Source organism: Lepidochelys kempii, chromosome 8 (genome assembly GCF_965140265.1).
Source record: "Lepidochelys kempii isolate rLepKem1 chromosome 8, rLepKem1.hap2, whole genome shotgun sequence".
In the NCBI taxonomy this organism is placed as follows: Eukaryota; Metazoa; Chordata; order Testudines; family Cheloniidae; genus Lepidochelys; species Lepidochelys kempii.
In genome coordinates, this window is record NC_133263.1 from 64,393,858 (window position 1) to 64,407,437 (window position 13,580).

General features: G+C 38.0%; 1 protein-coding gene across 4 annotated transcripts in view; it reads right to left on the minus strand.

Moving 5' to 3' along the window:
* DENND1B (DENN domain containing 1B) overlaps positions 1-13,580 on the minus strand; it is a 244,789-nt gene that overhangs the window by 103,235 nt on the left and 127,974 nt on the right. For 3 of the 4 annotated variants that reach the window (XM_073356747.1, XM_073356749.1, XM_073356750.1), the window contains 3 exons: positions 10,886-10,945; positions 8,986-9,039; positions 4,755-4,865 (listed from right to left, as the gene is read on the minus strand). In XM_073356747.1, the coding sequence (XP_073212848.1) occupies positions 4,755-4,865; positions 8,986-9,039; positions 10,886-10,945 (225 nt within the window). The remainder of the gene's footprint in view (positions 1-4,754; positions 4,866-8,985; positions 9,040-10,885; positions 10,946-13,580) is intronic. The other variant, XM_073356748.1, reaches the window with a different exon arrangement.

The following is a 13,580-nucleotide window of genomic DNA, read 5'->3' on the forward strand; positions in this document are numbered from 1 at the left end:
GGAAGCACAGGTGGTGTAGCGGCACAAACTGCTCCCTGCCATGATTTGCTACTTTGCTGTTATTGATCCTGGTTGGGCAATCTGAGCATGCTCAGTAACATCTGCTGAAGCCACTGCTGACTCTTCCCTCACTCAGAACTAAAATTGGCTCCCTGATATTAATGGGGGATACCAGAGTGCAGAGAGAGCAAATTGGAAGGGAGGGATGGCCTGAATTTATGTAGGGAAGTCAGATTGTATGTGCAGGGGAGTCAAACAGGTGCAAGCAGAGAAAAGAGAGAGGCAGATAGGTAAAATCAGGGACAGGGTAGGAGCCACGGTTAAGAAAGAGGGAGATGTGCTGCCTGAGAGTGGCAGAGGGGAAAATCCCAGGACAGCGAGGGACAGCAAGAAAGAAAAGTTACCCCCAATGAGCAGCACTTGCAGAAATAGGATGTAGGTAGCAGATGGGCTTACCCCCCCCCCTTGGCAGGACAGGGCATCTCAGCACCCACTTCTCAGCGCAACAGGGAGGGATAAGGAGTTGGGTTGGGGGAGATAGGGGCTCCTAGGAGGAGATGGTAAGATGGCTCTCTCGAGGGCTGAGGCTCCTGAACGTGACACAGATGTTCCTAAAATATCTTAGGTAACAATTACAGTAGCCAATTTTCAAATATCAGTTATGAGACTGTTTTCCTTTCTTGTATTATTATTAATTACTGCTTGAAGATGGCAAAAATCAATTTTGTTTGTGAGTACAGTTATCCAGAGTACCAACAAATGCCAAATGTGGTATTTTTAGTTTCATCTATGATCCTAAGTTTAATGATTAAATTTAAGAATCCTGAACAAAATTATTATTAGCAACAGCTCATAACTTAATCATGGGTGTCATTGCTACTAGATGTGAAAGAAGGTCTCAAGCATTCCAACTGAATGTCCAACTATTGGCACACTACTCCACAATAATACATGTCTTTAAAACTTCCTGGACACACATATACATGATACCCTATCGTAGTACACATGTTTTCAAGTCCTTAACTACATATTTACATAATCCATACTTTAAACAGTCCTGAAATACTCACTTATACACTAGAATGTAATCTTTCTAAAAAGCAATTGCCATCCATTTTGTATACTCTCACATAGTTCTGTGAGGGATTTCTCTCTCTCTCTCTCTCTTTTTTTTTTTTGTCCTTAATAATAAATTGTAAGCTTGCCCAAAGACAAAAATGTAACACTCAATGGAGTTTATAGCCCACTCAATACAAAGAAAATTTAGAGGGAACATTGTCTTTGCCAGTACTATGCCTTGGAAATGGGCTAGCTGACTAAAATTTAATCCAGTTAAGACTCTGATATTGTTGGTAGGTTGGGAAAAATAACCAGAAGAAACTGAGGAAGTGATATCAGCTCCATCATTCATGGGAATTTGTCTGAAATCTGTTATTCGGGTTGACACCTTGTGGATTTTATTGTATCTTAAGCTGTTTTGGGATGGTCTCAATTACTATCTGGACATGAATATCTTTTCACCTATAGTTGGTCGAGAGATTGCAACATTTTCTTTCTGGTGAAGATTCCACCATAGTATCTATGTCACTTCACTAGTGGATTATTGCAACGCAATTTTTATGGGGCTGCATCTTAAAACTGATCAGAAACTTCAGATAGTTCAGAATACAGCTGCCCAGCCCTTCCAGACCCCCACAGGCCTTGTTCTCCCTGTACAGGTAGCAACGGGCATACACCAATCCCTGAGGGTTCATCCACTAAACACTCACAAAATTATCAGGCCTGCAGTTCCCCAAGGAATAGTACACCAGCATGCAAGTTTCAACTCAGAATCATCACTTAGTACCAAAGCACTTAAATACATTTATAATGAAAACAAGAATAAGTTTATTATAAGAAAACGGAGATCCAAGTGATAGAGAGTAAAAATATTAGAAACAAATGATTACATATAAAACAAAATCATGATTCATTTTCTAGAAACTAAATTCAAAGTAACAGGTTAACCTACTGTCTAAAGAAGTTTATTTCACCCAAAGTTCCCTACAGTGTTTTCAACCAATTCTGGCTGAGACCCCTTTGTCATGAAGCAAACTCATTGCACATTTAGTTTCTCAGTGAAGGACGACAGGGGTGTTTTCTTTGCCCCCCAAATATAATACAGCAAACCTTTGAAGAGCACCTCAAGATAAGGTTCTCTCCCCCTCTACCTCAGTTAGTTTCTTTCTGAAGTGCTCACAATCCTTCATTTGCATTCAGTTCAGACTGGTGATAGGAGACCCATTGTGAACAAGACCATACTCAATTTACATGTAAAAAGATAGATGGAAATACATCTGTTGTCTGACAGAGAATCTGTTTCTCACCTCTGCTGCTGACCAGTTCCTAGACACAGACATTAAGAACATATTTTCTGTATATATACACATACATTTCTTGCACAACATTTGCACATGCATTTCACAATGATACTGATGATGCACGTGACACTGGCTTTTATTTGAGACCTCACATGACATTCTTTGGTGAACTAGAATGTTCATATCAAACTCAGGAGATTCCTGTAGCTCCTACGTGCCCCTTGCCAGTTGGCACTAAGAGGTTCCTTGGTCACAGTGTCTTACTATGCCGTTGAGATCAACTGAGATACTAAGGCTAACAGCCCTGGTCTTAAACGGGAGGGAGCTAGAAGCAAAAACAGGTCCGATTATACATCCCATTAAGCTTTCCAGGACAAAGCAGACTTAAACCTGGCTTAACTGACTAATACAGGATTCTTATAGGGGCATAAGGAACCCCACACATCCTACACATCTCTTCTCCTACAGCAGCACTGGGGCTATTTACTGGACCCTTATGGCTATTATATCTCTTATCAGGGACCAAGCATGCAGCTGGATTGGTGAGTTGCAAAGATGGCTTAATGCTACCTATTGCCCAACCCCTCTGGACTTCAGAATATAGGTCAGAGTTTGGCCAGCCTAGAAGGTGAGGATCAAGATGTTTTCTGTGAAGGAGCAATCATTTTAGAATTCTCTTCCCTCACGGTTTGACAAAGTCCAAATTTGTTGTTCATGGTGTGATGCTCGTCTATTCTCCTAGGCTTTTTCAGGGAGGAAGGATGCGTGAAGTGATGGGAAGCTGATGATGTGAAATGTTGGTTTAGGGTAGGGGAGGCTGGGAGGACTTCTGCATTTGAACATCAGTTTAAACTGTTTATTGCTTATCTTTTATTGATAAGTTTTGTACATGCACTACTCTTGATGGATGCATTTTAGATAAACTGAAATAACTATTGGACTGTATGCGTGAAATGGGTGATTCTAGCCTAGTCTGAATTTAACGGAGAAGATCTAGCTTTTAAAAGTCAAAGGCACTGGGATTTAAATAGAAGAATCTTTTTTTGCAAGCTTACAGTACTTACATCATCAACTGCTTTCTAAAAGCTGCACATCACTCATTCAAGATCAAACTATTTATGGGTTATTTAGCTTGGCTCTGCTCCTGCACCTTGTGGCATGCGAACTGATGTGCTTGCATTAAGACCCACTAAAGTCATGTGGGACTCTGCACAATGCAGCAGCCACACAAATTGTATATTTGGGGACTTGTGATGTTTTCTTTTTCTTTTTTAATTGTAGGAACTGCTGCTACTTACTAGCATCCTTTGGCAACACAGGGTTTTTCCCACACAACATTTTTGGCTCAATGGAATTTAAATTACTCTTTATATACCATATATTCTCTGAGTTCTCAAAAAATATTACATAATATAGAAATTTGTTTTTAGAAACATAATAGTACATCTATATCCCTCTGAAAAGTTGCTCCAAATTGTGTTTTTAAAATTGCATCTAAATCCTACTCCCAAACAAAACTGTTCGTTTACTCTTCAGTAAAGTTAGTAATGTTGAATTACTACTATGGAAAATGTGTCAGACAAAAGGCTTTATACAGCACTACTTAAAAGAAATAAAAGGATTTTCTGTGATTGAGTTTTAACAAAAGATTAAAGCTACTAAATGACAAATATATACTATGACACAAATTGGTTTGTAAAATTATAGTCACTTGCAACCTGAGTTAACCTCTCAAGCTTGCATCAAACTATAAGAAAATCTCAAAGTTTAAAACAAAAGAATATCTGAATATTTAGATATGTTTTTGTAACCAAATATAGACATTCTTTCATTTTCCCATTGACATAAGGAAAAACAGTTCAATGTGGGCAGTACCCTAAAACCTGTAATAAAAATGCTATTTTGAGTTGTAAATTATTATCAGCCACAAGAGCTGTTCCAAATCAGAGCTATTACAGTATATACCCCAAACCACTACTCTGCAACAAAGATGAATCTACCTATTACCTGGTTAGGATAGCAGCTATTATCATGGCCCCTTGATTTCCTTCAAGTAGCTCCAATGGAATAAGCCACAAGTGAATAATAAAGATCTTATAATAGCCCTTAAGAATTCTTTATAGGGAGCAGGCACAGAAATGAACTCTGGAGAGTTAAAGAACTCTCATCTCCTGATAAGAAAAAATAATTAACCTGACTTAATGTATCTGAGTAGGTCTTATATAAATCAGACTTTGGTACTTCAAGAGCCAGATTAAAACCATATATCAAAAAAGTATGTAGATATTGTCTTACAAGTACACATGGAACATATCTAAATCTGCAGAGGTCTGTAGGTCTTTTTATGAAGTGCTCAATATATTCTACTTAAAAGGAGATGTGTGAAGTACTTACAGTGCTTAGTTTGCTAGAGGTAATAATGATTCGTCTCTCATGCAACATACTGGCATAAAGTTGCATCATGTTGTTCACATCCACAGCAACAAAATATTCAGTAAGATTTCTCTGTTTAAATAAAAATGTTAACATATATTAACAACAGTAATTGATTGGAACATTTTTACATTATTTATAAAATTTCTTACAATACAAATGAAAATCAATCCTGCCAGAGAAACGTGTCTGTTCATTAAATATCTGCATTCATACAATTCCTTGCCATTTTAAACACAAAGTAAAATTAACTTTAAGATCATCTCTTCATTTTGTATGTTTAATTATCCTTCTAGGTGGAGGGGAACTTTGTATTTTCAATAAATTTGGAAACATGGAAACTTTGGAATAATATGTGCTAGTTCTGTTTAAAACAGCTATTCATTTTTATTTATATTTTGGGTTTTTAGTATGAATGCATCATGGGCCCTAGGTGACTATACATTACAATTTTTTAAAATGCATTACTTTGTAAAATATATACAAAAGCATTCACAAAGACTTAATACCAACCCTAATAAATTTAACTAGTAAATTCCTCGTTGTATGCAGTGTTGTTGTAGCCATCTTGGTCCCAGGATATTAGAGAGAAAAGGTGGGGGAGGTAATATCTTTTATTAGACCAATTTCTGTAAGCTTGAAAGCTTGTCTCTCTCACCAACAGAAGTTGGCCCAGTAAAAGAGATAACCTCACTCACTTTGTCTCGTTAGTAAATTCCTCCTCATTAATGCATAAACCAAGAAGTTTAATCCGTATAAGAAGATTCCAGATATGTCACTCTATATGTCACTCTGAAGCCTAAAATGTCTGTTGAGTCGGTGTGAAGCACTGGGAACAGCTACCAGTGTTGCTAAGGGCACTTCTTGTTAAGAATATCACCAGGTTCATTCATCACTGGGATTCTTGGTCTGTTATTGTCAAATTTTTAAGTTCTCAGCCATTTTGACTTGACAAATTATTCCCATGTGGCATCCAGCTGGTAAGGCATGTACGTATACTATGCCAAGATTCCTAGACCAGGGGTTCTCAAACTGGGTGTCGGGACACCTCAGGCGGTCATGAGGTTATTACATGGGGGGTCGGGAGCTATCAACCTCCACCCCAAACCCCGCTTTGCCTCCAACATTTATAATAGTGTTAAATAGATTAAGAAGTGTTTTTAATTTATAAAGGGGGGGAGGGTTGCACTCGTAGGCTTGCTATGTGAAAGGGGTCACCAGTACAAAAGTTTGAGAACCTCTGTCCTAGACCATTGTGATATCAGTGGTAACTCAACCAATCATTAGCCTTACTCTACAGCTAATATGCACACAACAATATCTTTGGTTGTCTGAAGGAGACTACACAGATGGTGGATTATTTGACCCAGATGCCATTGTTCTGTAGAATAACGCACACAACAACAGAACCAGCACATACAGTAACTACAAATATATATAACCCCTCACTGTAGTACACACTTCTGATCTGCCAGCTGCACGAAACAACACAAATCTCCAGAACAACCCCACCCCCACCAAATGAAAATCAACACAATCACACACACCACCACTACCTGGGATTTGTGGTCTGTCACTGTCAACGTTCTCAGAAATTTTCAGCTTTTATATGCATGACTTTATGTATTACACCTTTGTAACAGTACGGGCTTTCAGCTACTAGTATTTTTATTAATGTGAAATGGTAGAATGGATCTGACTAGACAGCTGCCCATTGGCAGTACCTATACAGGGTAACCATTTACTCCATAATGGGCTGAATCCCACGGTTTAGGGTACACCATGTTTGGTGGGGACAAGGAACCCAAATGGGACTCACAGCTGTCAGTTAGGTTTCTCCAGCCTCTACGGATAGTGTGGCCCAGCGTCTGACCTCATGGTTCACTAATTACGGAGGGAGAGGGGGAGTCTCAGATTGCATGGTCAGGGATGATGAGTCTTAATTTCATAGGTCCTAAACTGAACAGGAAAGCAGCTATCACTGGCCAGCCAAGGGGCTCAGAGTGCAGGTAGAGTTTCTTCCTGAAGTCCATCTCACATTCCATCACCACCAACCAATTGTATGGTCAAACCTTCCCCCCTACTCCAGGTTTCCTACAATTCCACACCTGTAGAATTTGTCCCTTGGTCTAGCTATGACATCAGAGTGTGCTACCCTGCCAGGTTCTCACAATGCCAAAAAGAGCAGGGGCATGATGATTAATGTTACTCTCAGCTCTACTGGTTGGCCCACAGGTCCTGTGCCCTCAATATCCTGGGGCGTTTAGAGAAGATGCTGAGTCCCTCTGCCATTACCTCCCTTCATATGACAAAGATGCCAAACACAATCACCTCCTCTAAGGGGTAGCAGGAACAAGATTACTTCCAGACTGCACCGGGCTGGAAAGAGAGAGGGGAAATTCCTGTTCACCAGAACTGGGCTAATACTACAAATAAACCTTAAATAAATAAATATTTGTTTACATTTTGCTTGGGTAAGAATGGTCACCTTCTCCCTTGTGATTGTACTTTGGGGCATGGGGTAGAGAAAGGAGAGTGAGTAAAAATTGCAAGGTGAAGCCTTGACATTTTCAAAGCATGTGGATGCAACTGTGTAGGGCCCAATTTCACATAAATTGGGGCATACTGCATAAATGCCAGGAGAAGGCCTACAAAGTAATCCCTGGCCCTGGGGCATCAGGGCTCAGAGCTGATGAACGAGATGAAGGTAGGGGCTGCTAGGACCCAAATTGTTGTGTGGAGAAAGGAACCGTGGCTCTTTGAACAGCATGTTAATATCCCATCTGAGAGATGTGTGCCATAACAACTGGATTGATTCTAAATTACGAAGGACGCATAGCATCTTATTTATATCGCGGTTCTGTGTTGCTAAAGCTGCAGAAAAGTCAAAAGGTACATCTAGCTCTTCACTTCAGTAAAGCACTCTACATTGCTATGTAGATTTATTTATTTTTGCTAAAAATGTCAGATTTATTTATATTTTAAAAGTAAGTGTTCATTGCAATATTTTAAGCTTCACAGCAAAGAATTAGTGGACTACAGTTTATTATTAATTTACTACGGTTTGCCCCCATCTATTTACTCCCCATGTAAAATCACAGCATCTTATTACTTCTTCTCAGACTGAAAGGATGGGACACACAGTTACAAATGGAATCAGTGGGAAAGAGATGGTAGAGACAGGCGCCTCTACTTCCATTTCCTTTCCTTCCTGTGAACTGTATAAAAGTATACCGCATCACTTTCACAACAACCACAGCATCTATCAACCACAGGCACAGATCTGAATACTTCAGTGAATCAATATTCTGCTATGTGCATCACATAATTTCTTCATGCCACCATGCAGACTTAATTTTCTGGGCAGGAGGGGAAGATGATATAATTTCAAAACTGTAGCAAATGGCCAGCTATAGCATGAATGCCCTTGATCCCACATTTAAATGCAAGATTTAAAGAAGGTGGGCTATTTAAATAAGCTACGCTTTCAATGGCTAGCTATTAAACATGTAGTCAAGCACACACTTGAAGATCACAGACACTACATTTGCAGCCTGCTTAATGTATTTATCTGGCCTCCATCACATATTTGAATTCTGTATAATGCAAACCTTCATTTAAACTAAGAAAAATCTTTTAACCATTAGAGCTGTCAAGATGACCTTCCAAATGTGAACCCGTGTGTCTTAGGTAGCTTGCAACAACAGCACTCAGAAAAATAAATTGCTTCCATTCATCTCAATGGGATGTTAATTCTGGAACTTAAATATGCAATTCTGGGGGGCCAGATATTCAAATAACTCAGGTGCATAAGTGGCAGGCATGATTTCTATACATAATTACCATAAATGCACACACAAATTGAGTAACTGAATGTGCAAATGATCAAACAATGTACAGAAATGGTAGCCATAAAAATACCTTGTATAATTTTTTATCACTGGATGATGCTCAGTGCAGTAGTTCTTTCACTAACTAAAGATTCTGTAATTAGACAAAGGCTGTATTCTCCCCTCATTCTTTGTAAAAACCTCCGATTGACACCAGTATGAGATCTGCTGTGGAAAGCAGTATATGGCTCTAACTTTGTAGGCCCAGCTATAGACCATAATTACTAATTGAATTCAGCCACACCCATCGAATAAGGTTAACACTGCTGGTTAGATATTTAAAAACAAACAAACATACTTACACTTTCTGGGATTGTTGGCAATCCAGTTACATCAGGAGTAATGAAGTACGAATGCTAATCAATGGGGTGGAGGGAAAACAAAATTAATATTTTGTGTGGAAAGAGACTAAGAGAGAGAGAGAGAGTGTGTGTGAGAGATAAAATAAAGCAGACCAAAACAACCTTATACAACTTTATATATTTAAAGGTTAAGCATGAGTCAGGATTTAAATACAGACCAGATTAAACTCAGTACAGATGTAATTCACTAATTTACATTAATCCAGTGACTTCAATACTTAGACAAGGAATGAATTTGGTTCAATTAGTTTAACATATCATTAGTGTCCTAGCCTAAATCTTGTAGGAGAAAAAACTTTATTTATCCCATTTTCTTAGTGAGCATGTACTCTACAATTTAAAATAACTGCCTCTGTTTATATCGATCTATAGATTTATATCTATACCTACATATAGATATTTGAACCACCAATATAAAAATCAAATGTATCTCTCATCAAACTTTAAAAAGATTAACTAGAACATGATGAAGTATATAAAAGTATATAAAAATTTTAGTATAGCTAATGTAATTTATTATTGCTATTTACTATATGCATGTAGGAAGATCTTACTGCGCCAGATTGATGGACTTAAAGAACATTTTCCCCTTAACAATAATTAGTTTATTTCACATGAGCTAAAAAGTCCAAACACTAGCTATACAAAAAACAATGCATTACATGAACACTGTGCCCTGTGCATAATAAATAAACCAAGGTACAGATGTGCATTAATATATTTATGAAAGACAAAGAAAATTATTTTTCCAATTGCTAAGACCAAGAATACACCCAGATCAATGAAAAAGTCCTCTGTTTTCTGTTTATACCAAACATTGAATTATTTTCTCCTCCCTCACTGCCACACGCACACACAGTATTTAAGGCCACAGAATATTATTCAGTAGTAACTTAGAAGTGAAACAATCAATGATTTTCTAACTGTTCATAATTTTAACAGAGAAATAATCAGTTCAATGATCAGAACAGCAGAGATGTGCTATGGGAAGCCATCACCCACTACTGCCAGACACCAGAGCCATGATTTGCTACAGCAGAACCTCAGAGTTATGGACACCAGAGTTATGTACTGACCAGTCAACCACACACCTCATTTGGAACCGGGAGTACAAAATCAGGCAGCAGAGACAAAAAAAAAAAAAAAAAAAAGCAAATACCGTACAGTATAGTGTTAAATGTACACTACTAAAAAAAATAAAGGGAAAGTTTAAAAAAATAGATTTGACAAGGTAAGTAAACGGTTTCTGTGCTTGTTTCATTTAAATTAAGATGGTTAAAAACAGCATTTTTTCTTCAGCATAGTAAAGTTTCAAAGCTGTATTGAGCCAATGTTCAGTTGTAAACCTTTGAAAGAACCACCATACCGTTTTGTTCAGAGTTATGAACAACCTCCATTCCTGAGGTGTTGGTAACTCTGAGGTTTTACTGTATTTCCAGTGGAAATAATTTATACTCCAAGTACTGCAACGTATTATGAGGTCTCTTAGGGAGACACACAAGATCTTGTAATAGGTATGAAATTAACCAGTACTGGCCACTGTCATGCTTCTACTATTTAAAAAGTGGCAGTGAGATTAAATGTAGGATATTTATTCCATTTTAAATTGTGTTTTGCTTTTGTAGTCGGATTATAATTCACACATACTGCAGTTTTAAAATAAGGTTAGTATAAACAGAAATATATTAATAAAGATTGGGTTTTTAAGACTAGAAAACCACAGAATAATCATTTTCCAAAAGACCATATATGAACATCCTGAAATCAACAGAGACATCATCTGGCAAGTAATTATTTCTTTCATCGGTAGGATTTAGGTAGCCAGTTCTTTTAAACTCACCGATACTAGGTACGGCTGATTTTTCAGAACTTGCTCACTTGCAAAAAACATCTCTTGATTCTTATGCAACATGAGAGAAAAATCGAACATTTTGTTTTTTAAACCAAAAAATTACATCTGATTCATAACATTTTAACTATAAATGGAACTGGGGCAAAGATTTCATATGCGATAATCTTTTTAGAAGAATGAAAATGCTGAATGACTTAATCAGTAGAATTTCAGGTTCTGACCTTCTACATAACAATGCAAGACTCATTTGTTGAATATAATTAGCTAGAATAATATAACAGATCAACAGAGAATGCATAATAGCCATGAATAAAATGGCAGGGCATAAAATGTATCTGCAGGGTGATTAAGCAAAGTTAAAGATTGGGGTTTTTTGTATTTTTGTTGGTTGATGGAGTAGAAAATCTCATTATGTTGTGTGCTATATCTACCTAGGAGTTAGACTTTAGTTTTTTAACAATTAATGATGACATCACCCATGCCTGGGTTCCATATATTGAAACAAATTTCCTTGGTTGGACAGTTCTGATTTCACCTCCTTAGCATCAAAGCAGTCACACTGTGATATAAAAGCATCTCAGTGCAGTTGAAGTATAGGTATCAGTAAGAGTCCATAACTTTCTACCACCCCCCGAATAAAGCTCTATCTAGAGGTGCAGCTTTATGACTCACACACTCCAATGTACATGTAATCAGGGGAATGGACAGGCTTGAAGTGTGGTAATAATCAGACGGGTAACTCACTCATCAGATTTGTTACCCGTGTATATTCAGACCACAACTGGCTAACATTTCTGACAAAAGTGAACCATTATTACTTTTTATTCCTGTTAGCTACACAGGGCCAAAACATCAAAGGGCTTGTCTACACGGCACCACAGTGACAAACAGAGTGTGAACTGCAGAGCTCACGAAGCGTGACGTGCTAGCTGCCTTGTGTAGATGCTGCCGGTGCAAACTAAAAGATGTTTACTTCACAGTAATGTAGTGCTTCCAAAACAGGATGTTAACACAAACTAGGTACTTTTTAGTTTGCACCAGTAGCATCCATGTGGAGCAGTTTGCATGCCGTGTTTTAGTGAGCTCTGCAGCTGACACCTCAGCAGTACGGCTGAAGGGCGTTGTAAACAGAGTCTGAGAGTGTGTGACCTGGATTCCAGTATGGCTCACATATCAACAGAATGCTTTGATATGGTAAGTGCCATCTGAAGAATCTTTTTTTTTTTTTTTAACTAGTGCTGATGTGCGAGACGGAAAGACCACAGCTTGGCTTCCACATCCCAGGATGAGTTTGTGGAGTTTTTTCCAACTGTCAGCATCTTTTTACTTCTGCACCAAGAAATTTGATCTAGACCCACTCAGGGACAGTCAACAGGGAATTCCATAGTGCCATTTTTATAGTCATTTTTCAGACTATAACTTAACTTTAAATCTATTAGCATCCACAGTTTAAGACCTTGCCACTTACAATATGGGAGAAAGGGACATAACAAACAGACATAAAAATGTAAGCCAGGCTGCAGACTAAAACAGTTTCTGGAGTCCTGCAACAGTGCCAGTTACTAGGGCACATGGCTCTAGATCAAGTTCAGCAAGAACTTCTCACACAGTTTGACTGATTTAGTCCATATGTTTATTTGTTACAGGTCCTAAAATTTGGTTCCACACCACTTCCTGTCTTTATTTGCAGCCCAACACTTGGCATTGGGTCTGCATTTATATAAGTACCTTTCATCTAAATGGATTCCAAAGCAAAAATTGTTTAGCACAGTACTCTCTCCTTCCCCCAGACACGCAGGGGATGATGGCCAAAGGAACAGCTTCCCTTCCAGTCAGCCCACAGTTTAGCTAATCCCACCTCTTCCCTCCATCCTCTTAACCCAAAGGAGAGGGGAACCCATAGGAGAAGCCATGATCCCTTTCTTGCTGCTGGCCAGACAAAGCCCCATCCCCTTTAAAGTATCATGGAACATATTTTAACACTGGCAATCTCTCTAAGATGAAATGCAACAACTGTAAAGGAGAACAGTAGCAATTCTCAAGAGGTAAGAGAGGCAATGAAGAAGTTTGCTATATCCAATTGTGACTACAGTAGAAATTTTAAATAGGAAGAATGTAAATTGCAATACTTTTGCAATACAATACTACAAAAAAATATATTCCACTTGGTTGTTCTCTTTAAAATAATTTGAAATATTTTGACGATGTTGAAACATTTGAGAGCCATAAAAATTATTTGAGGGCTGGATAAAATGAAAGACAAAGAGCTCAATCTCTTTAGTTTAGGGGCAGGAAGAAGAGTGAGAGGTAACTTGATTACAGTATGGGCAGAAATACTAGGTACTAAATTACTTCAATCTATCAGAGAAAGATATAACAAGAACCAACAGCTGGAAGCTCAAGCCAGACAAATTCAAATTAGAAATTTGGCACAAATTTTCAACAGTAAGGTTGATTAACCATTGGCACAAGTACTAAGTGGTAGATTCTCTATCTCTCAGTGACTCTAAATCAAGACTGGATGTCCTTTTAGAAGATTAATATAAATCATAAAATAGGAACTGTAGAAAACTGATAAGGGAAGCAAAGGGAGCAAGGTGAAATCTATGGTCAATAGAGTAAAGGACAACTTTTTCAAGTACAACAGGAAGAAAAAGAATCCTAATAACAGAACCAGTTCATT